Raw genomic sequence first — 25,369 nt, 5'->3', positions numbered from 1 at the left:
CTGAAGAGATAAAACACTGGAGCCCTGGTAATCCTCCAGGCTTCAGACTGTGACCTCAAAAGGCTACACTCTACAACTGAAAAGTAAATGAGAAGTATACTACCTCTCATAAACACTGACGTCCAACTTAGAATCATCCCAAACTTAACTGAATTAGGGTGAGCCAGGACTCCTAGTGCCTCTAGGGCTATATGCAAAAGTAAATTCTCTAATGAAAGATAAGATCATCTAGAGCTGTGCTATCCAACAGAACTTTCCTATAGTGATGAAAATGTTCTATATCTGCCCTGTCTGATAAGATAGCTATTAGCCACATGTGGCTGTTGAGCATTCGAAATGTGTTTGGTATAATAAGGATCTGAATTTTTATATTTTATTTTAAATCATTTAAATGTATACAGCCACATGTAGCTAGTAGTTATCATACTGGACAGCTCAGACATACAGCCTTGAATTATCTCTGAATTTTTTCATTTACACTGCCTGGCACTGAATCAAAAACAACCAGACAGGGGAGCCTGGCTGGCTGAGTGAGTAGAGTGTGCAGCTCTCAGGGTTGTGAGTTTAAGCCCTGTGTTAGATATAGAGACTACTTAAAAATAAAATCTTAAAAACAACAACGAAAAACAACCAGACTTACAGGAGGCAAGACTACCTAACTAAAAGCCAAGAGAACAAAAGAACAAAAACTCAGAAAAGGATATATATAATGGAAATGTCAGATACAGACTTTAACATAACTATGCTTCTTAATATGATCAATGAATTAAAAGATAAGACACAATTTCAGCAGAGAATTGGAAACTATAAAAAAGGAATAAATAGAAATTACAGAACTGAAAATTTGCTAAAAAGTGTAAAATTCTGGCATTGTCTAGGAAGTAGTAAAATACAAAGTTATATTAGATTTTAATAATTTGAAGATAAGTAGTGTAATCTTTAGGAAAACACTAAAAGAATGGTTAAAGAATGTAAATTCCCAAGATAACATTGGGGGGAAATGGAATAATAAAAAACAAACAAAAGAAGGCAAGAAATGAGAGAGATGATATATAAAAGAGGCAGGAAAAAACAAAAAGCAAATAAAACAATAAATTAAAACCACATCAGTAATTTCATTAAATATAAATGGACTAAATACTTCACTAAAAGACTAAGATTCTCAGACTGCATTTCAAAAACAGAACTCAGTTACATTCTGCTAATGAGAAATACATCTTAAATATATGGATGGAAAAGTTGAAAGCAAAGAGATGGGAAAGACATATCATGCAAATGCTAGATAAAAAAGAGCTTGAGTAGCCATATTAATATTTGGCAAAAGAGACAAACAGTATTACTAGAGATAGGATATTTCAAAAACAATAAAAGGCTCAATTTATACTGAAAATATAATAATTCTAAATATTTTTTCTCCAAATAAAGCAAAACCCTAAAAAAAGAAATAAATCCACATAGTGTAAATTTTGACATCTTTCTAATAGAACTAGTAGACTCCCCAACCCCAAAAATCAGTAAAAATACAGAACTCTTAAACACAATCATTAACAAACTTGACCTGACATATCTTAGAAAATGCTGAAAAGAAAGGATATGGGTCTCAGCAATTTTTTCCATGAGAACAAACTGAAGGAAAGAGACTATTATTCTTCTAACTACTTACTAATGACTAAATCCATGTTCTTTTTTTTTTTTAAGCATAAGATTGATCTCTTCAGATAGAGTAGATTCAACAGTCTCTTCCTTTATTTGCTTTACACCCTCATCTGCAATGCCTTTCCTCCCATATCTTAAGATCAGTCTTAATTGTAAATACCCTTTAATATTCAACTGTAAATTTAAATTCTAAGCATCCTTGTCTGATTGTCCCAACTAGTGACAAATAATCTCTTTGACATCCCATAGCAATTTGCACTTTTTTTTGTACAATGCTTATTACATTATGCTTTGAACATATGTATGCATTTTATTTCCCTCCCTAAGATTATAAAGTCCTTTGGAACTAGTTAGAATTTTATCCCACGAGTAAACTAATACCTTTCACATAGAAGTTATACAATTTCTCTCTGTTTAACATAATAAGTAGACTGTGATGAAAATACCATTCAATAGGAGGTCAAGAGACTTAATCTCTAAGCCAGCTATGGCTAGCTGTGAGACTCTTGGCCTCTCTAGGCTTCAGTTTTCTCATCTATAAAATAAGGATCCCTAACGTCACTTCTAAACATCACTGAAAGGCCAGCATGGTAAAATTATCACTTGATGTCTGATACCTGAAATCACTAAACTGAAGAAAATGTTTGCTTATTTACTAAGTCATGGAATAAAGACTTATGAAGCAGCTACAGTAGCGAAGAAAAGAACACTGTATAAGACAGTCAGCTTCTTCAAAAAGCTTATAGCCTAGTCATTAGCTTACTGAAAGAACATATGATTTTTTTTCCATGATGAAGGTAACCTTAAAATTAAAACACTGATTATGAAATGTGTAGTCAAGAATTAATTTTATCCAAGGAGAGGTCTGGCTCTGCTCTTGGCTACTGGCAGTGATCTCTAAGCCCTTGGAATGTCCTGCCTGATATGTATTTCTTTGTTTGCCTAGGGGCTTTGGCCACTAGAAAACTGAACAATGTGATTTATGATGGGAGCTTTGGGACAACATATTATCAGTTTTAACTTCCAGAGGTATTAGTCCAAATTTCCAGAAGGGGCTGGAGACTAAACGTCAGCCATGTTAACAATATGTGATAGAGTCCTAGTAAAAACCCTGGATACCAAAGTTGTGAGTGGTCTTCCCTAGTTGGCAATATTCTTTCCGTAAGTACTGTCATCACACAGATTGGCCAGGAGGAGTTAATGTCATGCAGGATTCCACACAAAAAGAATGACCAGATGTTCTACGTTTCGATCCCCCAGCCTCTGTCCTATATGTCACTTTCCTTTGCAGATTTTAACTGTATCCTTCCCCTGTAATAAGTCATGAATATAATAGCCTTCAGTGAGTTCTGTGAGCCCTTTCAAAGAATAATTGAACCTGAAGGTGGTTTTGGGAATCCCCTAAACTTGCAGTTGGTATCAGAAATGAGAATTGTCCAGGGATGGCTGGGTGGCTCAATCAGTTAAGCATCTGACTCGATTTCAGCTCAGGTCATGATCTCATGGTTCATTAGATCAAGCCCTGTGTCGGGTTCTGTGCTGACCACGGGGAGCCTGCTTGGGATTCGCACTTTCTCTCTCTCTCTCTGCCCCTTTCCCTCCTGAACGCTTTCTTTCTCGCTCTCGAAATAGATAAATAAACTTGAGAAAAAAAAAAAAGCGAAAATAGTCTTGTAGAGCACACAGTCCTCTGTGTCCTCTAACTGTATAGTTGGCAAACCTCATTGCAGGGAACTACACTAAATTCACTTACATAAATGTGATGGGAAAGCTACTCACAAGATAATTTCCACTGTAAGTGGTTGTTTAATACTAATAACTTATTTTTGTTAATAATACACATGACAGAGAGGAAAGAGAGAAAGTAACAAAGTGAGGCAAGATGAAAGCAAAAGGACACTTCATGTAAAGCAGAGAGGTTGCTATACATCAGAGTTTCTCAACTTTGGTACCACTGACCTTTCACCACATAATTTTTATGGGGGGGGGGTACCCTGTGAATTATATAATGTTTAGCAGCATCTCTGCCTGCTACCCAGTAGATGCCAGTGGCACTCACCCAAGTTGTTATGACCAAAAATATCTCCAGGCCAAATGTCCCTTGGGATAGTTGTAGAGGACTGAGATCCACTGCTATATAGTAGTGAGCAAGTGGGGAAGAGTAGTTCAAAAAAAGGAATATTAGGCATAGAACATTGGGGATAGAACTTTCTGTTCTTTGCTATTTTACTTTGTGCCAACCTTGTTTATTTTCAACTACAAAAAAAAGCTTGACAGATTTCATGCACTGCAGAAGGCCAGATGCCTATGCTTTGCATGACACATAAATTTTAATAACACTATTGAAAAAATCACTCTAGCAATTTATGCATTGGTAAAACATTAATTAACTAACTGAAGGGCATTAATCCAAGGAAGGAGTAATTTGTAAACTAAGCGCCAGTGTTTTGGAGGATCAATATTTATGTAACTTTAAAAATCAGAAAGGCAAATATTTTTTTTTTTTTTTTTTTTTAAATTTTTTTTTTTTTTTTTCAACGTTTTTTATTTATTTTTGGGACAGAGAGAGACAGAGCATTAACGGGGGAGGGGCAGAGAGAGAGGGAGACACAGAATCGGAAACAGGCTCCAGGCTCCGAGCCATCAGCCCAGAACCTGACGCGGGGCTCGAACTCACGGACCGCGAGATCGTGACCTGGCTGAAGTCGGACGCTTAACCGACTGCGCCACCCAGGCGCCCCGCAAATATTTTTTAAACAATGAGTATTTTAGGTAAATATATTCCAATGCCTTACATAACTAATAATATTTATATTCTCAAGAGTATAAAGAAACTTTTTGATCTAAAATACTTTAAAATTCACTTACTGGATATACTGAAAGCTACAAAACACTGCAGAAAGAAACTAAAGAAGACACAAATAAAAAAGTCATCCCATGTTGAAGGACTAGAAAACTTAATTATTGTTATGATGTCAATACTACTCAAAGCAGTCTACAGATTCAATGCAATTGCTACCAAAATATCAATGTCCATTTTTTAAGAAATAAAAAATTCATCCTGAAATTCATTTGATTACAAAGCTACTATATGTAAACAGTGTGGTACTGGCATAAACACAAACAGACCAATGGGACAGAATAAAAAGTGCAGGAAAAAAACCTTCCATATGGTCAAGTGATCTTCCATAAGCGTGCAAAGACCACATAATAGGGAAAGGTCAGTCTCCCCAACATATGGTGCTGGGAAAGCTGGATATCTGCTTACAAAAGGATGAAATTAGAGCCAACACACAAAAAATTAACTCAAAATGGATTAAAGGTCTAAATATAAAACCTAAAACTACAAAACTCCCAGAAAGCATAGCGGAAAAATTTCATAACGTTGGACAGAGCAATGATTTGTTGGAATTGATGCCCAAAGCACAGGCAACAAAAGTGAAGCTATAAAAATGGGGCTACATCAAACTTAAAAAATTTCGTACGTCAAAGGACATAATCAACAGAACGCAAAGGCAAACTACAAAATGGGAGACAATAATGTGCAAATCATATATCTGATAAGGGGTTAATATCCAGAATATATCAACACCTACAACTCAACAACAAAAAAATCAGGATAACCCAGTTAAAAAATGGGCAAAGGACTTGAAGAGACATCTCCTCAAAGATGATATACAAATGGCCAAGAAGCCTACAAAAAGATACTCAACATCACTAATCATAGGAGAAATGAAATCAAAATCAAGAATCACTGCATGCCCATTAAAACTGCTACTATCACAACAATAGAAAGTAAGTGTTAGTGAGGATGCAGAGAAACTGGAACCCTGTTACTGTTAGCAGGATTATAAAATGGTGCAACTGCTATGGAAACAGTATGGAGGTTCCTCAAAACATTCAAAACAGAATTACTGTGGGACCAGCAATCCGACTTCTGGGTATACATCCGAAGAACTAAAAACAGGGTTGCGAAGACACATCTGCCTACCTATGTTGACAGCAGCACTATTCATAAGAGCCCAGAGGTAGGAGTACCCACGTGTTCATGGAACACAGTATGATATACACACGTAGGATTATTAGCCTTAAAAAGGAAGGAAATCCTGTCACATCCCACAACACAGATGAACCTTGAAGACATTATGCTAAGTGAACTAAGCCAGTCACAAAAAAGACAAAGACTGCAGAATTCCACTTATATGAGGTACCTAAAGTAGTTGAATTCCTAAAGGCAGAAGGTAGAAAGACAGCTGCCACAGGCTAGAGGGAGAATGCACAGTTCTGTTTAATCGGTATAGAGTTTCAGTTTGGGGAGATAAAAAACTCCTGGAGATCTGTCTCACAAGAATGAGAATATATTTAACATACTGAACCATGATTTAAAAATGGTTACAAAGGGGAGGGATTCAGGAAGATGGTGGCAGAGTAAGAGGACCCTAGGCTCGCTTTGTCCCACAAACACAAGATAACTGTCAAATCATCCTAAATACTCCAGAAACTGACCTGAAAACTAGCAGAACAAGCTCCACAACTAAAGGTAGGGAAGAGGCCACATCAAAGAAGGCAGAAGTGTGGAGATGCAGTTTGGGAGAGAAAGGGAGGATGGAGGGATGGAGGGACAGTGGTCACTGCTGTGGGAAAGGAGCTGTGGGGGCAGAGAAGGGTAAGAGACAGACTAACACAGAGGGGAGTGCTTGGGGAAAACGAATTCCCATAGAAATTGGCTTGGAAAGCAAGAAGGGCCAAATTTCATGACTTCTGGCAGCAGCAGGGCTTAAAGCCGGAGTCTTAAAAGTTAGCAGGCTTGGCTAGCATAGAGCCGGGAGGACACTGCGCTGTTCTTGGAGAGAAGGCGGGTAAACAACCTGTGGACACGAGGCATGGAAAGAGTGATCTGAAGGGTGCCTGGGGCACACAGTGGGGAGGTTATTAGTCATCTCAGAGTGTACTCCAGAGAGACAGTGCTCACAGAGAGGCTCTTCTGGGAACAAATACACCGGCTGTTGCCATTTCCTTCCCTAGCCCGTTGGCATAAACATAGGGCCACCTGTAGGAACCAGCACAGCACAGACATTTGGTACTTAACGTTCCTACACTAAGCCTTGCCCCCCACACTCCTATAAAACTGCATTTCGTAGTCAGGCTGTGTAAGATGCATCACCACAGACCCCTCCCCCCAGAAGACTGGCCCAAACCCCTGTCAACACTCCCTGATGTCCCTGGTCTCCCAACCAGGGAGTTTGTTTTTGTCTTTTTGGTTTTTTTAATAGCTATAATTCCATTTAATCCTTAGTTTACACTCAAATTTAAAGCAGGGACAAAGACCAATAGTGCCATTTTATAAGGGTATGAGTGACACCAAAAAATTAAGAAATTTGGCCAAACTTAAACAGTCGGTCAATTGGTTAAGTCCCTGTTCTCCCGACCCCCACCCCAGCATTCTTTCCATTATGCCAGCCCTTATCCTTACTAGTTCTATTCTTTCTTTTTAATTGAGGTATAATTGACATATAACATCATATGTGTTTCAAGAGTACAACATGACAAAATATATATTTGTATATACTACCATCAGTCTGGTTAGCATTCCTCACCAGACATAGTTACAAAACATTTTTTTTCTTGGGATGAAAATGTTTAAGATCTAGAACAATATTAATTCTGAAGATTAGGTTTGGTTGCAAGTGATAGGAAAACCAAAAAAGTAGTGGTTTAAACAAGACAGAATTGGATAATTTCTTCGCTATCCTCAATACCTGGCTTTTCAAGATGACTGCTCAGGTTCCAGTCATGTTCCAGCCAACAATAAGGAAGATGAGGGACAGAACACATTTTTCCCCTTTAAGGACATTTCCTAGAAATCATACAGGACACATTTGCTAAATTCCACTGGCCAGAATTTAATGACATGCCCTTAGTTAGCTTCAAGGGAGGCTAGAACCAACCAGGGAGTTTTGCAGAATCTCGATTCCAGCCGTAGTAGTGTCAGGTCTCACTTTAGAAACAGAGCAGAGCACGCCTTGTTAAAACTCACGACATTCAGGCCAGGGACAAAAACTGACCTCAACAGGCAAAGAGAGCCTCTGTAAATGGCCAGTGTGAAGGATAAAGCAGCCAGGACACAACAGAAGTGCACACATCACACACTGGAAACACTTCCAGAAGTGTCCGGGTCTGGGGAACAAGGGAAGCTACACAGCAAGGCATTACAGGACCTCTTCTTTGTAAGGTCATTACCCTCAAGAATAGGAGACATAGCTGACGTTCCTAACACACAGAAACAGGCACAGAGACTTAGACAAAATGAAAACACAGAGGAATTCATCTCGAATAAAAGAACAGAACAAGGCCATGGCCAGAGATCTAAGCAAAACAGGTATAAGTCATATGCTTGACAGAGAATTTAAAGCAATGATCATAAAGATACTCAACTGGGCTTCAGAAAAGGGTATAAGAAATGAATGAGACCCTTAACATGAGATAAAAAATTACACACCAGAGCTAAAAGGTACAATAAACGAGGGGCACCTGGGTGGCTCAGTCGGTTACGCATCTGACTTTGGCTCAAGTCATGATCTCGCAGTTCACAGGTTTGAGCCCCGCATCAGGCTCTGTGCTGACAGCTTAGAGCCTGGAGCCTGCTTCGGATTCTCTGTCTCCCTCTCTCTCTGTCCCTACCCACCCCCCCCCCCAACCGGCCCCCTCTCCCCGCTCGCACTCTGTCTCTCTCTCTAAAATAAACATTAAAAAAAATTTTTTTTAAGGTACAATAAATGAAATGAGAAACACGTTTGATAGAAGGAACAGCAGACTGGAAGAAGCACAGAAAATAAATTAATGACCTAGAAGACCAAGTAGTAGAAAGTAATCAAGCCAAACAAAAGAGAGAAAAAAGAATGATGCGAAACAATAATAGACTTAAGGAGCTCAGTGACTCCACTAAACATAACATTTGTATTAAAGGAGTCCCATAGGAAGAAGAAAGTAAAAAGGGGGCAGAAAATTTATGTGAAGAAATAAAGCAGAAAGTTTCCCTAATTTGGGGAAGGAACCAGATATCCAGATCCAAGAGGCACGGAAAACCCCCATCAAAACTGACAAAAGCAGACCCACACCAAAACATATTGTAATCAAGATGGCAAATATAGTGATAAAGAAAAAATATTAAAGGCCACAAACAAGACAATAACTTACAAGGGAAAACCAATTAGGCTAGCTAGAGATTTTTCAGAAGACACTTTCCAAGCCACAAGGGAGTGGCATGATATAGTCAAAATGCTGGACAGGAAAAATCTGCAGCCAAGAATACTCTATCCAGCAAGGCTATCATTCAGAATAGGAGAAGAGATAAAGAGTTTCCCAAACAAAACTGAACGAGCTGATGACCACTAAACCAACCCTGCAAGAAATACTAACGGGACCTCTTTGAGTGGAAAGGAAAAACAAAACGCAACAGAAAGAAATTAGAAAACACAAAAGCAGTAAAAATGAGTATTTCTATAAAAAATCAGTCAAAGAACTCACAAAATAAAAGGATGTAAAATATGAACCATATACTTAAAACGTGTAAAGGGCAGAAGTAAAGAATGGATTCAAACCCAAATGATCAACAACTTAATATAGACTGCTATACGCAGAAAAGGTTATGTACAAACCTAATGAAAAGAAATAAGAGAAAGAAATCCCAATATATCACTAAAGAAAACCAGTAAGCCATGAAAGAGAGAAAGATAAATGATCAGAGAAAATCTTCAGAAACAATCACAAAACAAGTAATAAAATGGCAGTACATACATATCTATCAAGAATTACTTTGCATGTAAATGGACTAAACACTCCAATCAAAAGACACAGGGTGTCAGAATGGATAAAAAAAAACAAGACCCATCTACATGGTGCCTACAAGAGACTCATTTTAGACCTAAAGCCACCTGCAGATTGAAAGTGAGGTGATGAAGAAACATCTATCATGCAAATGGATGTCAAAAGAAAGCCAGAGTAGCAATGCTTATATCAGATAAACTAGACTTTAAAACAAAGACTATAACAAGAGACAAAGAAGGACGCTATCTAATAATAAAGGGGACAATCTAAAAGAAGATACAACAATTGTAAATATTTATGCACCCAAATGGAGGCACCCAAATACATAAAATAATAACAAACATAAAGGAACTCATCAATAATAATACAATAATATTAAGGGACTTCACATAAATGGATAGGTTATATAAACAGAAAATCAACAAGAAAACAATGGCTTTGAATGACTGACTAGAACAGATGGATTTAACAGATATATTCAGAACATTCCATCCTAAACAGCAGAGTACACATTCTTTTCAAGTTTACACAGAACATTCTCCAAAACAGATCATGTATTAGGCTACAAAATAGGTCTCAACCAATTCAAGAAGAGTGAAGTGTTCCATGCACCTTCTCTGACCACAATGCTACAAAACTCGAAGTCAACAACAAGAAAAAATGTGGAAAGACCATAAATACATGGAGGCTATATAAACAATGAATGGGTCAACCAGGCCATAAAAGAAGAAATAAAAAAGTACGTGGAAACAAATGAAATGAAAACACAAGGGTCCAAAACCTTTGGGGTGTAGCAAAAGCAGTTCTTTTCAAAAAGAACTTTCTTTCTCAAAAGCAGAAGAAAAATCTCAAATAAACAACCTAACCTTACACCTAAAGGAGCTAGGAAAAGTACAATAAAGAATAAACCAGCAGAAGGAAGCAATAATAAAGATTAGAACGGAAATAAATGATACAGATACTAAAAAAACAATAGATCAGATCAATGAAACCATAGCAGGCTTATAAAGAAAAAAAGAGAAAGGACTCAAATCAATAAAATCACAAATGAGAGAGGAGAAATAACAACCAACACCACAGAAATACAATTATAAGAGAATATTATGAAAAGATGTATGTCAATAAATTGGACAATCTAAAAGAAATTCCTAGGAACATGTAAGTTACCAAAACTGAAAACAGTCAGAAATAGAAAATTTGAATAGACCAATAACCAGCCAAGAAAAAACTCCCAACAAACAGAACTCCAGGACTAAGTGGCTTCACACGCAAAATCTACCATATATTTAAAACACAAACTATTCCAAAAAATAGAACCAGAAGGAAAAACTTCCAAATTCATTCTATGAGGTCAGCATTATCCTGATTCTAAAAGCAGATAAAGGCAACACTAAAAGAGAGAACTACAGGCCAATATCTCTGATGAACATAAATGCAAAAGTACTCAACAAAATAGTAGCAAACTGAATCCAATAATACATTTAAACTACACTTGATCTTAGCCAAAAGGCCGAGAAGCAATCCAATAACACATTTAAAATAACCATCCACAACAATCAAGTGGGATTTATTCCCGAGTTGCAAGAGTGGTCCAATATTTGCAAGTCAGTCAGCATGATACATCACATTAATAAGAGAAAGTATAAAGACCACATGATCATTTCAATAGATGCAGAAAAAGAATTTGACAGAGTACAACATCCATTCATGATAAAAGCCCTCAACAAAGTAGGTTTAGAGGCAACAAACCTCAATGTAATAAAGGCCACATATGAAAAACCCACAGCTAACATCATCCTAAATGCGGGAAAACTGAGAGCTTTTCCTCTACAGTAGGAATAAGACAGGGATGTCCACTCTCACCACTTTTATTTAACATAGTACTGGAAATCCTAGCCACAGCAAACGGAGAAGAGACAGAAATACAAGGTGTCCAAATCAGCAAAGAAGAAGTAAAACTTTTACTATCTGCAGATGACATGATACTCTGTGTACAAAACCCAAAAGACCACCAAAAAAACTGCTAGAACTGATAAACAAATCAGTAAAGTCACAGGCCACAAAATCAACATACAAAAATGTGTTGTTTCTAACTACCCATTATGAAACATCAGAAAGACAAATTAAGGAACTAATCCCATTTACAATTACATCAAAAATAATAAGATGCCTAGGAATAAACCTAACCAAAGTGGTGAAAGACCTGTACTCTAAAAACTATAAAACACTGAGGAAAGAAACTGAAGACGACACAAAGAAATGGAAAGACATTCCATGCTCATGGCTTGGAAGCATAAATATTGTTGAAATGTCTATATGACCCAAAGTAATCTACACATTTAATGCAAACCCTATCAAAATACCAAGAGCATTTTTCATAGAACTAAACCAAACAATCCTAAAATTTGTATGCAAGTACCAAAGACTCCAAACAGTCAAAGTAATCCTGAAAAAGAAAAGGAAAGCTGGATGCACCACAATTCTAGACATTAAGTTATATTATAATGCTGCTGTAATCAAAACAGTATGGTACTGGCACAAAAATATACACATAGATCAGTGGAACAGAATAGAAAACCCAGAAATGAGCTCACAACTATATGATCAATTCATCTTCAGCAGAGCAGGAAAGAATAGCCAATGGGAAAAAGACTGTCTGTTCAACAAACAGTGTTGGGAAAACTGGACGGCCACATGCAAAAGAATGAAACTGGAACATCCTCTTTCACCATACACAAACATAAACTCAAAATGGATTAAGGACCTAAATGTTGAGACCGGAAACCCTAAAAGTCCTTGAAGAAAACATAGGCAGTTATTTTCTCTGGCATCAGCCATAGCAACTTTTTTTCTAGATAGGTCTCCTGAGGCAAGGGAAATTAAAGCAAAAATAAACTGTTGGGACTTCATCAAAATAAAAAGCTTCAGCAGGGTGCCCGGGTGGCTCAGCTGGTTGAGCCTCTGACTTCAGCTCAGGGCATGATCTCGCAGTTCGTGAGTTCAAGCCCCACATCAGGCTCTTCACTCTCAGTGCAGAGTCTGGTTGGGACACTCTCTCTCTCTGCCACTCCCCTGCTCTCTCTCTCAAAAATAAATAAACATTTTTTAAAAAAAGCTTCTGCATAGCAAAGAAAACAATCTAAAAAATTAAAGGCAACCTATGGAATGGGAGAAAATATTTGCAAATGTTTTATCAAATAAAGGATTAGTATCCAAAATATGTAAAGAACTTATAAAACTCAACACCATACAACAAACAATCCAGTTAAAAAATAGGCAGAAGATATGAATAGACATTTTTACAAAGAAGACATCCAGATGGCCAACAGACACATGAAAAGATGCTCATCATCACTTACCATCAGGGAAATGCAAATCAAAACTACAATGAGCTATCACCTCACACCTGTCAGAATGGCTCAAATCACCAACGCAAGAAACAACAGATGTGGGCAAAGATGTGCAGAAAAAGGAACTCTCTTGCATTGTTGGTGGGAAGGCAAACTGGTACAATCACTGTGGAAAACAGTATGGAGGTTCCTCAGAAAGTTAAAAATAGAACCACTCTATGATCCAGCAATGGCACTACTGCGTATTTACCCAAAGGATACAAAAACACTAATTCAAAGGGATACACGCACTCCTTTGTTTATAGTAGCATCATTTACAATAGCCAAATTACAGAAGCAGCCCAAGTATCCATCAACTGATGAATGGATGAAAGATGTAGTGTGTGTGGGTGTGTGTGTGTGTGTATGTATACATACATATATGTATACATATGTATATTTATATGTATATAATAGAATACTGGAATGAAATCTTTCTATTTGCAAAGGAATGAAATGAAATCTTTCTATTTGCAAAGACGTGGATGGAGCTAGAGAATAAAATGCTACCCGAAATAAGTCAGTCAGAGAAAGACAAATACCGTATGATTTCACTCATATGTGGAACTGAAGAAATAAAAGAGCAAAGGGAAAAAAAGAGAAAACTCAAGAAACAGTCTCTTAGCTATAGAGAACAAACTGATGGTGACCAGGGAGGGGGGAGGGCGGGAGGGGAGGTAAGGGGATGGGATCAAAGGTGACGGGGATTAAGGAGTACGCTTGCTGTGATGAGCACCAGGTGATGTACGGAATTGTTGATTCACTATATTGTATGTCTGAAACTAATATAACACTGTTAACTACCTGGAATTTAAAAATAAGATAAAATAAATAAAAATGGTTACGATGGCTAAGTTTATGTCATGTATTTTTTACCACAACAAAAAACGTGCACTTACTGGAGGTCTTCTGCCATGACTAGTTCTCACGGCTTCCTGAAAAGCTGTGTCGTTCTCTAATTCCTAAAGTGAAAAGGCAAATTTAACATTCAACGTGAAGTGAGAATTGAAAACAATAATAAGTTTCATGTCTTCTGTTTGGTATTCATGATCCTCTATGATTCAACTTACCCCATCTGCTGACATCCAGGTAGTGGCTCAAGGACTCCTGTCCTCAAAGCTCCCCCATAACACTACCCAAAATATAAGGCTCCTTCCTTTTCTAGGAAGGGGACTACTTGGTAATGTCAGTCGACTTTAAGGGTATTTTACTGGCCACTGTTTAAATGTGTGGTATCATTATGCCTGGTGAAAAGATCAAGTACACAAGGATATGGCCTTTCTTCTGTTCCTTTCTTCCAAGTACCTGGAACAGTAAGAATTGAGAACTGCAACTCTTCCTCTCCCTTCCTCTCTGTCCTCTCTCCCTCCCTTCTATCCTTCCATATGCTGGGACCACGGCTACCAGCCCCAGGTGAAAACACCGCAGGACATTTCATTTCACTGGAGGAGTGAAGTCTGGAATTCAGACTGGAGCTAAGAAAAGCTTCCCCGTGGAAAAGCTCCATGGGGTCCAACCTGCTGTGCCATTTGGAACCAAAGCCTTAGCTGAGATGAAATGTCACTGTGCTTTGCTGATTCCGGCCTATACTTCTATTCTTCATCGGGAAACGTGAGGAAGGTAATATTAGTCAAGAGCAAGATACAAATGTTCCTGGGTTTCCAGGACAAAGGTCATTTTTTGACTCTCTCACAAGCACCCAATCTTAGCAACTACCAACCTTCTAACCAGCCTTTATCTCCTATTCCTTCACCAACACAAAATCTGGCTGTAAGCCTTCCCATACATCTTATGGGCAATTGTCAGACTTGCCTCTGATTTATTTCAGTCTATGTCCCACAAAAATATACTTGCTGATGATCAAAAAAAATACAATAAATCAAAAAACAATCACTACTGATTAACTTCTAAAAACTCTGCAAACAATTAAAGTAAAATGTTTATATAACCAGATGTTAATGTGATGCACTTCAAACATGATTTTATTATGTCTAAACCTTCTTTAATTTTTACCTTAAATAATCTTTATAACCTTCCACATCAATTACATAAAATTAATAAGTACACAATTCTCAGTTGGCCATGGAAACTAGGCAACTTTCATATGAAGTATAAAGCCAAAGGTAACCCTCAGCATCATTAATTATACTATTCTGGTGGATCCTTTAGGAAAAGGAAGTCTTCTAATATTCCTATACAATTAGTAAAATTTGATTAATCAATTCAATGAATTCTAACTGACAAACTAAAATTGTCAACAAACTCTCCGACTACAAATACCAAACTACCACAACTTTTGTAATTTTTCTTTGTTCATGATTTTACTAGCAATTTCCATAATCTATGAACATCTGAACAATTATTTCAATTAATTCATTTATATATTAAGCTTGTTATTAGTCCAATTAAGATATAAGAAAATCATGGGTAAAGCAAATGTCATTTTTATCTTACTATTTAATTTATTTTTGTGTCTGACATTCTGAATATTCACTTTTTTTTTTTTAATGTTTGTTTATTTTTGACAGAGAGAGAGAGAGAGAGAGAGAGAGAGAGCATGAACGGGGGAGGGGCAGAGAGAGAGAGAGAGGGAGACACAGAATCGGAAGCAGGCTCCAGGCTCTGAGCTGTCAGCACAGAGCCTGATGCGGGGGCTCAAACCCATAAACCACGAGATCATGACCTGAGCCGAAGTCGGACGCTCAACCGACTGAGCCACCCAGGTGCCCCTGAATATTCACTTTCAATTAAATAATGAAGCCACACTGTGATGACCTGAGAAGTTAGGAAGTTTCTCTGGTGCTTTAAAGTGATCATATTCATTATCTATTAATTCTATTTCTGAGACTTTAGCCAAGGAAATGTTGCTAAAAATAGAGAAAATTGTTTATGTATAAAATTGTTCATTGCATAGTTGTTATTTACAACAGAAAACTGAAAATAAATATCCTATGATCTGAAATCAGTTCTAATCAACTATACATATTCAATAAAATGTAGCAATTAAAATTATACAGTTAACCCTTGAACAACACAGGTTTGAACTGCCACTGGTCTACCTATATATGACTTTTTTCCAATAAATATATTGGGAAATTCTTTGGAGATTTGTGACAACTTGAAAAAACTCGCAAACCATATAGTCTAAATAAGCTAAAAAAATTAAGAAAAAGGATATTATTGTAACAATACAGTGTATGACATATATAACATACAAAATATGTGCTAATTGACTTTTTATTGGTAAGGCTTCTGGTTAACAGTGGGCTATTAGCAGTTAAGTTTGGGGGGAGTTAAAAGTTGTATGTAGATTTTTGACTACATGGGGGGAGGGAGGTGGGTCAATTCAAGGGTCAACTGTATTTAAATCTTTAGTATCATGAGACATTACTTGTAATGTAGTTGGATGTAAAAAAGCAAACAGAAAAGTAAATCCTAGTTCCATTCCAAACATGTTAAAATAAAACTGTAAATATATGCATAAAAGAAAGACAAAGCAACAAAATGTTAACAATAGTTATTTCAGAGTGACGGGATTCTGGGTAATTTAGTTTTCAACACTGAACATGTAGATTTTATATACTTATAACCTTTATAACTGGGAAAAAGGGGGAGAGTTCAGTAGTTTTCAAAATCTGTACAAACCCAGGAGAACATCTATGTTTTAATACAAATTTTTAAAAAGGAGTCTAGGGGCGCCTGGGTGGCGCAGTCGGTTAAGCGTCCGACTTCAGCCAGGTCACGATCTCGCGGTCCGTGAGTTCGAGCCCCGCGTCAGGCTCTGGGCTGATGGCTCGGAGCCTGGAGCCTGTTTCCGATTCTGTGTCTCCCTCTCTCTCTGCCCCTCCCCCGTTCATGCTCTGTCTCTCTCTGTCCCAAAAATAAATAAACATTGAAAAAAAAAAAAATTTTTAAAAAGGAGTCTATATAATCATACCTGTGTGTATACACAGTACACACAGGGAGGGAAACACTTGTGTATATTTGAAGACGGGGAATACACCACAATGTCAGGTGATAGATATACTTAATATAGGTGATCTTTGAGTGATGGGATTTACATCATTTTTCCCCAGTCTTCTGTAGTTTTCAAATTTTCTGTTAAATGATCACATCGCCTAGATCTTTATTTCGTATAGAGTAAGTGAATGGTTTCTATTTTCTTTCCAGGTCTTACATTCACAGACTACCATTTTTCTCCAGAGGAAAAAACAATTGAAAAATGACTAAAAGCTATATAAAAAACTCTAGAATATAAGATTTTCCTAAATTCATATAAAGTCCTATAAATGCTAATATTTGATTATTATATACTAGCAAATAAATTAACAATCATATCGTTCATCCTCACTCTTTTCACACACTAATTCAAGGTAACTTTATAAAAAGGTTTTGTTTTGTTTTACAGTTTGGAAACTCAAAGTCTCACAATGATATAAACAGATTTAAAATATTCAAGTATTGGGGCACCTGGGTGGCTCAGTCAGTTAAGTGGCCAACTCTTGATTTCAGCTCAGGTCATGATCTCACGGTTTGTGAATTCGAGCCCTGCTTTGGGCTCTGCACTCACAGTGCAGAGCCTGCTTGGGATTCTCTTTCTCTCCCTCACTCTGTTCCACCTCGGCATATGCTTTCTCTCTCTCTCAAAATAAATAAATAAATTTAAGAGAAAAATCTTAAAAAATAAATAAATAAAAATAAAATATTCAAGTTTTTTTAATTCAACTATTTGTCTTAACAATTTCATCTTTTAGTTTACTATCCCACTAAATATTAAGTAGATATAGATTTGTTGACATAAAGGAATATTTATAAAAGACAAAAAGCAGGTACAAAACAGTACACACAGTATGATACCATTTTATCCAAAAATAGAGATACACATATATTTGCATAGGGAAATGTTTGGTGACATAAGCATTATAAGCTAGTTAATGTTTACCTCTGGGTGGTAATAGTTTCTGTGATTCTATTTCCTAAGTTTTCTATAAAATATTTGTATATTTTAATTAAAAGAAAAAAATCACTACATGACATTTCAAATTTAGGAAATTAAAAAAAACAACTGATTTTAGGTACCTCAAGTGATTTAAGTCTTTTTACTTACACATTCAGATAGCTAGTGCTGGAAAATACAAGTCTATAATCGACCCTAATTTGTTTCTATAACCTTTCTCATGATTTTCCCTTTTGCTGCAATTAGTATTATTAGTGGAAGTTAGTACAGACTTCAGAAGTAGCACTTTTCCAGGCTTTTAATCAGTTTACTTAATTTAAAGATAATAAAGCAGAACCCTCAAATCCAAAGTTTTCATGAACCAGCTGGTTAGCAAAGACCAACATAAAAACTAGATTTATTTTTATTTTTATTTTCTTACCTCAGTGTCATAGGTTGGATTGTAGTCATTATAACCAGAATAAAGATCATCTTCATCTGTCTCTGGGGCCAGGTGTACATTTTGCATCATCTGTACCTATGAAAAACTGGCAGTGCAAATATGTTCTTGGTATATAAAATAATCCTTAATTGAAATAAAGTAGAACCACTTAACCACCTTTCTGGTCAAGTTTATTGCTACATATTTTTATGACTTAATTTTTTTCACGTCAAATTCTGAAAACTAGGTGTCAAAACACTCGTTCATTGCTCTCATTTTACATTTATTCCACACCTGTTGCATTGGAAGGCACTAGACACAGGTACGAGTTAGTTGCCTGACTGTCAAAGAGCTTAGCATCAAGTGCAGAACAGGGGACGTAAGAGTCAATGCAGAGCAAGGCAGAAACCACCACACACTTACCAGAACGGCTCAATTTAAAAAACCAACAACGCAAAAGGTCGGCAATGATGTGGAGTGATCCAGAGTCCGACACTGTTGTTGGGGAGGGTAATATAGTACAATTTTGGAAAAAAAAGTCTGGCACTTTCATAAAATTAACATATATTTCTTACGAACCAGCAATTCCACTCCCAAGTACTTACCTGAGAAGTGAATACATGGGTCTACAGATATATTTATATAAGAATGTTCACAGGAGGTTTATTCATAATAGCCAAAAACTAGAAACAGACCAGATGCCCATCAACAGAATGGATAAGCATATTTATGCAACAAAGTATTATTCAGAAAAAAAAAATGCACCGATGACATACATAAAATGGAAGAATCTCAATTAAGTGAAAGAAGCCTCACAAAACTGAACCTTATATACTGTTTTGTTGATTTAAAATTCTAGAAGAGACTAAACTATTGTAGAAAACAATCAGAAGGGTGGTTGCTGTTTAGGCGTGGGAGACTAGAGTTTGAATGGAAAAGGGCAGATTATAGAATTTTCTAGGGTAGGGCGCCTGGGGGTGGCTCAAGTCAGTTAAGTGTCTGACTTTGGCTCAGGTCATGATCTCACGATTTGTGGGTTCGAGCCCCACATTGGCTGTGTGCTGACAGCTCAGAGCCTGGAGCCATTCTGTCTCTCTTTCTCTCTCTCTCTCTCTCTCTCTCTCTCTCTCTGCCCTTCCCCGGCTTGCTCTCTCACTTGCTCTCTCTCCCAAAAAAAAACAAACATTAAATTTTTTTTTTAATTTTCTAGGGTGATAAATATTCTATATCTTGACAATAGTTTGGGTCAGACTGGTAAGCACACTTGTAAAAAGTCAACAAATGCATACTTTTTTCCTTTCATTATACGTTTTTTCTTGAAAGAAAAAACTGTAAATAAATATCAAACTATAATATGCATACCTAAGTATTTAAGGGAAAGCTTAATATCTGTAATTCAGTTTGATATGCATAAAAATAACAGAGAATCTTAAGATTCTCTCTCCCTCTTCCTCTGCCCCACCTGTGCTCACGCACACACGTGTGTGCACTTTCTCGAAATAAATAAATAAAAATAACATGGATAAATGAAAGATATATGATAAAGCAAGTACATGAAAATGTTAATGGTAGAATCTATGTAGCAGGTATGATGTTCACCGTAAAATTTTTTAAGCTTTACTGTACATTTGAAAATTTTCATAATAAAATATTGAGAAAAATGCAAGACACAATAAAACAGATGTCAAAGTAAAATAGAAGCGGGAAATTTAATTACTGTATACATATACTGTAAATGCAGTGATTACTAGAGAATTTGGGAAGAATTCTCAGACAAAGAATCATTCAAACTGAGTAATCTTTTAGTCAATTTAGGGGAGGGGTCAGGCTAGGTACCCAAGAAATGTAATATTGAATTACTTTACCTTGAAATACATATTTTTAGGGGCACTTGGGTGGCTCAGTTGGTTGAGCATCCGACTCTTGATTTCGTGATCCCAGGGTTGTGGGATCAAGCCCCCTGTCCATGCTAGCATGGAGCTTAAGATTCTCTCTCTCTCTCTCTCTCTCTCTCTCTCTGTCCCTTTCCCCCACGTGCAGGCACACATGCTGTCTCTCTCTCTTAAATTAAAAAAACACACACAAAAAAGAAAAACCAAATACATGTTTTTTTTAAGTTGGTACAATTTTAAGTGTGCCAGTAAATTCCCACAAAAATTTCGGCTTAATCTTATTGCTCAGTATAAGGCCAAACATACATGGCTACTTGTAACCTTTTAAAAATTATTTTTATGTGGGGGTGCCTGGGTGGCTGTCAGTTAAGTGTCCAACTCTTGATTTTGGCTCAGGTCACAATGTCACGGTGAGTTCCAGCCCTGTGTAGGGCTCCGTTAAGACAACACGGAGCCTGCTTGGGATTCTCTCTGTCCCTCTCTCTCTGTTTCTCCCCTGTTCACGCACATGCACATGAACTTTCTCTCAAACTTAAAAAAATATTTTTATGTGAAATATAAAATTATCAATTTTTTATAATTCACATACTATAAAACTTACTTTAAGGTGTACAATTCAGTGTTTTTTTAGTATGCAACTACCACCACTATCTACTTCCAGAACATTTTCAACACCCCATTAAGAAATGTGGGACCCTTTTAGCAGCCACTCTCCATTCCTCCCTCCTCCCACTTAGCCTATGTCACTAATCTACTCTGTCTCTACGGATTTGCCAATTCTGGACATTTCATATGGAATCATCAATCAAATTTTTTTCATCAGTCAAATGGAATCATCCAACATGTAGCCTTTTGACTGGCTTCTTTCACTTAGCATGTTTTCAAGGTTTATCCGTGTTGTAGCATGCGTCAGTACTTCATTCCTTTTTATGGCTGAATAATATGCCATTGTATGCATATACAATATTTTATCTATTAGTTAATGGACAGCTGGATTGTTTCACTTTATTATAAATAATGCTGCTATGAACATGTGTGTACGTTTAGTGCGAACATAAATTTTCAATTCTATCGATATCGAGTGTATACCTAGGAATGGCATTGAGTCATATGGCAACTCTGGTTTAACTCTTGGAGGAGCTGCTAGACTCTTCCAAAGTGGCTGCGCATTTCACACTCTGCCAGCAATGTATGAAGGTTTCGATTTCTCCATGTCCTAGCTAACACTTGCTAATGTCCCCATGGCCATTCTAATGAGTATGAAATGGTATCTCTATGGTTTTGATTTTCGTTTCCTTGATGACTAATGATGTTGAGCATCAGTTCATATGCTTATTGACAATTGTATACCTCTTTGGAGAAATGTCTTCTCAGATGCGTTGCTCATTTTTAAAAATTGGGTTGTCTTATCTATGTTATTAAAGCTATATATTCTGGATACTAGCCCTTATCAGATTTATGATTTGCAAATATTTTATCTTTCATTTTCTTGATACCACCCTTTGAAGTGTCCTTTGAATTTTGATGATGTATAACTTATCCATTTTCTCTTCGGTTGCTCGTGCTTTCAGTGTCTCATCTGAAAAAACCACTGCCTAACCCCAGGTTAAGAAGCTTTACACTTGTTTTAACAATTTTATGGTTTAACTCCTACATTTAGGTCTTGAGTTAATTTTTCATTACTTTTTAAAGATGAAAATTCACTACTATGGGAGAAAAAATATCAGATAGAAACGTTTATTCCAAATACCATCAAAGGTATTAAAAGTCACTGGTATACAAATTCCCAGTTCTAAAATAAATAAGTCATAGGGATGTAAATTACAGCATACAGACCATAGTCATAATATTGTAGTAACTCTGGTGACAGATGGTAATTAGATTGTGGTGATCATTCTGCAATGCATGTAAATTTCAAATCAAAGTGTCATGGGGTGCCTGGGTGGTTCAGCTGGCTGGGCGTCGGATTTCAGCCCAGGTCATGATCTTGCACAGTCTGTGATTTCGAGTCCCGCATGGGGCTCTGTGCTGACAGCTCAGAGCCTGGAGCCTGCTTCAGATTCTGTGTCTCTCTCTCTCTCTCTCTCTCTCTGCCCCTCCCCCGCTTATGTGTGCTCTCTCTCCCTTTGTCTCAAAAACAAACATTAAAAAAATTTTTTTAATATAATATGCATGTTGACTATACTTCAGTAAATAAAAGTTTTAAAAATAGGGGTGCGTGGGTGGCTCAGTTGGTTAAGTTTCCAACTCTTGATTTCCGCTCAAATCATTATCTCGGGGTTCAGCGCCGACAGTGACAGTGTGGATTCTCCCTCTCCCTCTCTCTCTCTGCCCCGCCCCCACTCTCTCTCTCTTTCAAAATAAATAAAGTTAAAAAAAAAAAAAGAAAACAAACACACTTAAAAAAATTTTTAAATAGAAGTCACTGGTATAAGATATAGAAAACATTTTAATTAGATAATGCTAAACCAGTGGTTCTCCAACTTTAGCATGCATGACAAACCTAGGGGCTTGTTAAAATACACATTGTTACTCCCCCACCAGCAGAGTTTGAGATTCCTTAAGCCCTGGGTGGGAGTCCTCACCACGGCCTTTATCCCTGGCGATGTGCATTTCCAGCAAGTTCCCAAGTGTTGCTGATGACGCAGGTCTGAGGACTACTACGCCAAAGGAGGGCTGATTATGAGCCCTGTTTAGGTCAGTTCAGCTTACATGCATGTCATGAAAACAAGCAACTTTCAGAAGCAGGTATCCTTCTTGCCGGGTTGCAACCACACCGGAATTAGTTTACATCTGAGACTTTTGCTGAACAGACCTCGAGTGAGCAAATTAATTGTGAAGATGTAGAAAGTGAGGCCAGGAAAGTGAAGCACCCATAGGTGATAGCTGGGGGTGGCAGAACAAATACAATTTAGGGTTTTCAAAAGCAGTGTACACACGTAACACGCTATTCGTGTTGAAACAATCTGGGGACACACATTAAAGGCCAGTAACACCTTTTTTTTTTTTTTTTAAATGCTGAAGTTATTTTTTTATGATGCTCTTCTATTGACTATGCCGGACAGTCTACATCCAAGATGCCTGCTGTAGTTCCGCAAAAGCTCACAACCAGAAAATCCACCCGGTAAAAGGAAGAGTGGAATTTTAGCTCTAGAAAGAATCTTGGAAAAACAATCCTTCAAGTCTCTGGAATTCTGTTTCATCTTTGTGCGACTGAGTACAGGTTTACGCCTTCTGGTGTGTTATTATTTCACGAATTAAACCTTGCATGAGAAAATCTCAAAAGCTTTACACAAGACACACACACACACACACACACACACACACACACACACACACAGGAACGTTCGCGGTGTCATCCGCTATGAAATTCAACAGCTGGTGGCCAGGTCGAATCTGGGTTCGAATCTGCCGGCTGCCGTGGGACTGCGGTTCGGGACAGCCATCCCGCCCCGCTAAGGGGGGCAACACAAACCCGCCCGCCACGGGAATCCACGTCCGCGAACCCACGGCCGCGTTTCTGCGGGGCCTGCAAAGGCCGGGAGGGGCCGGGACCGGAGGAAGAGCCGGTGGGCGGGGCAGAGCCCCGCCGCCAACGAAGCCCCCTCCCCGCGCCGCGCGCGACGACCCGCGCGGGGGCGTGCCGCGGGGGGCCGGCCCCAGGACGGCCGCCCGCCCGCCGCGGGCCCCGCGCCTCGCCGCCCGCGCCGGCCCCTGACGCTCTCAGTCCCGAGGCCCTTCTCCTACCTCGCGGTGAGGGGGAGCGGGGCGGCCGCGAGTCTAGCGGGGACGACGCGGCTTTCTCGACAACCTAAGAGCCCGCGTAGGCCAGAGCGCGGCGCCAAGTCGTTGCCACGCGCGGAATCCAAGGAAGCGGCTCCCACAGTCCTCCGCGCCAGGGCGGGGGAGGAGGAGGAGGGGGCGGAACCGGAGAGGAGCGAGGAGGGGCGGGGGCGGAAGGGGGCGTGGCCGGCCGGGGGCCAGACACGGTTAGAGGCGCGGGCGGCGAGCGTGGAAGGGGTAGGAGGGGGCTCCGTTGCGCCGCCTCTGCTTGGAGTACTTGGGAGGAAAGAAATCCACAGTCTGTAGATCCTGATGAAATCAGCCGGAAGGATTACCCAGGGATGAGACGAGGTTATTATAAAATATCTGCTGGAGCCACCACGCAGATCTTGTGAGCTTGGAAGCCAGTGTTCCGTGTCATCATGGGCTCCCTTTGGTCACCCTGTGCAGTGACTCAGATGAGATGCCCGTCTTCGAGGCCTCGGCTCCTTCCTTTTCTCCTTCCTAATGTCTGCACTAGGTGTTCCCACAGCATGCTGTGCACACCTTATCCAAGCTCTTAATGTACTCTTGTCTGATGAGTGCCTTAAAGGGTAGGAACTGAAACTCTGTGTCCCAACTACCTGGAACCAGGTTCGTAGTAAAATTTAATAAAGGCACAGTATGCCTGAGAAATTCATAATTGTTTAATATCATTAGTTTTAAATTTTGAAGATTAATGGGGATCATGCAGGGGAAATGTAGACACTGTAATTAATGAATTTCAAACATTAAGTATACGTTGGGAGACAATTTTTTAATGATCATCTCTGGACTACTGTGGCGGTTAATTTAATGAGTCAACTGGACTAGTCCGTAGTACCTAGTTTTTTTTGTCAAACAGCAGTGGAGGTGTTGCAGTGAGGATTTTTTAAGATGTACTAGACTTTGGGTACAGCAGATTACCCTCCGAAATGCAGGTGGGCCTCACCTAATCCGTTGACAGACTCAAGAGAAGACTGAGGTCCCTGGAGGAGGAGGGAATTCTGCCTCTGGAATGCCTTCAGACCCCAGCTGCCACATCATCTCTTCCCTAGGTCTGCAGCGTTTTGGCCTGCCCCGCAGACTTTGGACTTGTCAGTCCCACAATTAGAGTAGTCAATTCCTTAAAATAAGTCTTTATATATGCATTCTTTGGGTTCTCTTTCTGTGGAGCACTCTGACCAATAGAACTATTTCTTCAAGGATATTTGTAAAGGAAACAGCTTTGGAAGAATGAGATGACCGTCTCCCTCCAATGCCAAAGTCAGATTTGTTGCTGTCAAGTATATCAAAGATTTAATGTCGCCCTCTGAGGCAAAGCCTGGACACTTTGGCCTGAAGTCCATGATGAAAGACTGAAGTTTCCTAAGCTCAGGCTTCCTCAGCAGTGATACAAACCCATCGCATGTGCAGCACCCGCCTG

At 38.5% G+C, this 25,369-nt stretch overlaps 1 protein-coding gene and 1 pseudogene across 2 annotated transcripts in view; both read right to left on the bottom strand.

Annotated features, from left to right (window-relative positions):
- IFT88 (intraflagellar transport 88) overlaps window positions 1–24,033 on the bottom strand; it is a 132,178-nt gene extending 108,145 nt beyond the window's left edge. The window contains exons 1-3 of one of the 2 annotated variants that reach the window (XM_042922561.1): window positions 23,890–24,033; window positions 18,251–18,356; window positions 13,772–13,834 (exon numbers count right to left, since the gene is read on the bottom strand). In XM_042922561.1, the coding sequence (XP_042778495.1) occupies window positions 13,772–13,834; window positions 18,251–18,340 (153 nt within the window). In that variant the 5' untranslated portion in view covers window positions 18,341–18,356; window positions 23,890–24,033. The remainder of the gene's footprint in view (window positions 1–13,771; window positions 13,835–18,250; window positions 18,357–23,889) is intronic. The other variant, XM_042921783.1, reaches the window with a different exon arrangement.
- On the bottom strand, window positions 10,892–11,005 carry LOC122203181 (annotated as a pseudogene).
- Window positions 24,034–25,369: the final 1,336 nt, after the last annotated feature.

The sequence above is a fragment of the Panthera leo genome, chromosome A1, assembly GCF_018350215.1.
Source record: "Panthera leo isolate Ple1 chromosome A1, P.leo_Ple1_pat1.1, whole genome shotgun sequence".
Classification (NCBI taxonomy): Eukaryota; Metazoa; Chordata; class Mammalia; order Carnivora; family Felidae; genus Panthera; species Panthera leo.
Note: the sequence above shows the minus strand (reverse complement) of the source record. Positions and strands in the feature narration are given on the sequence as shown.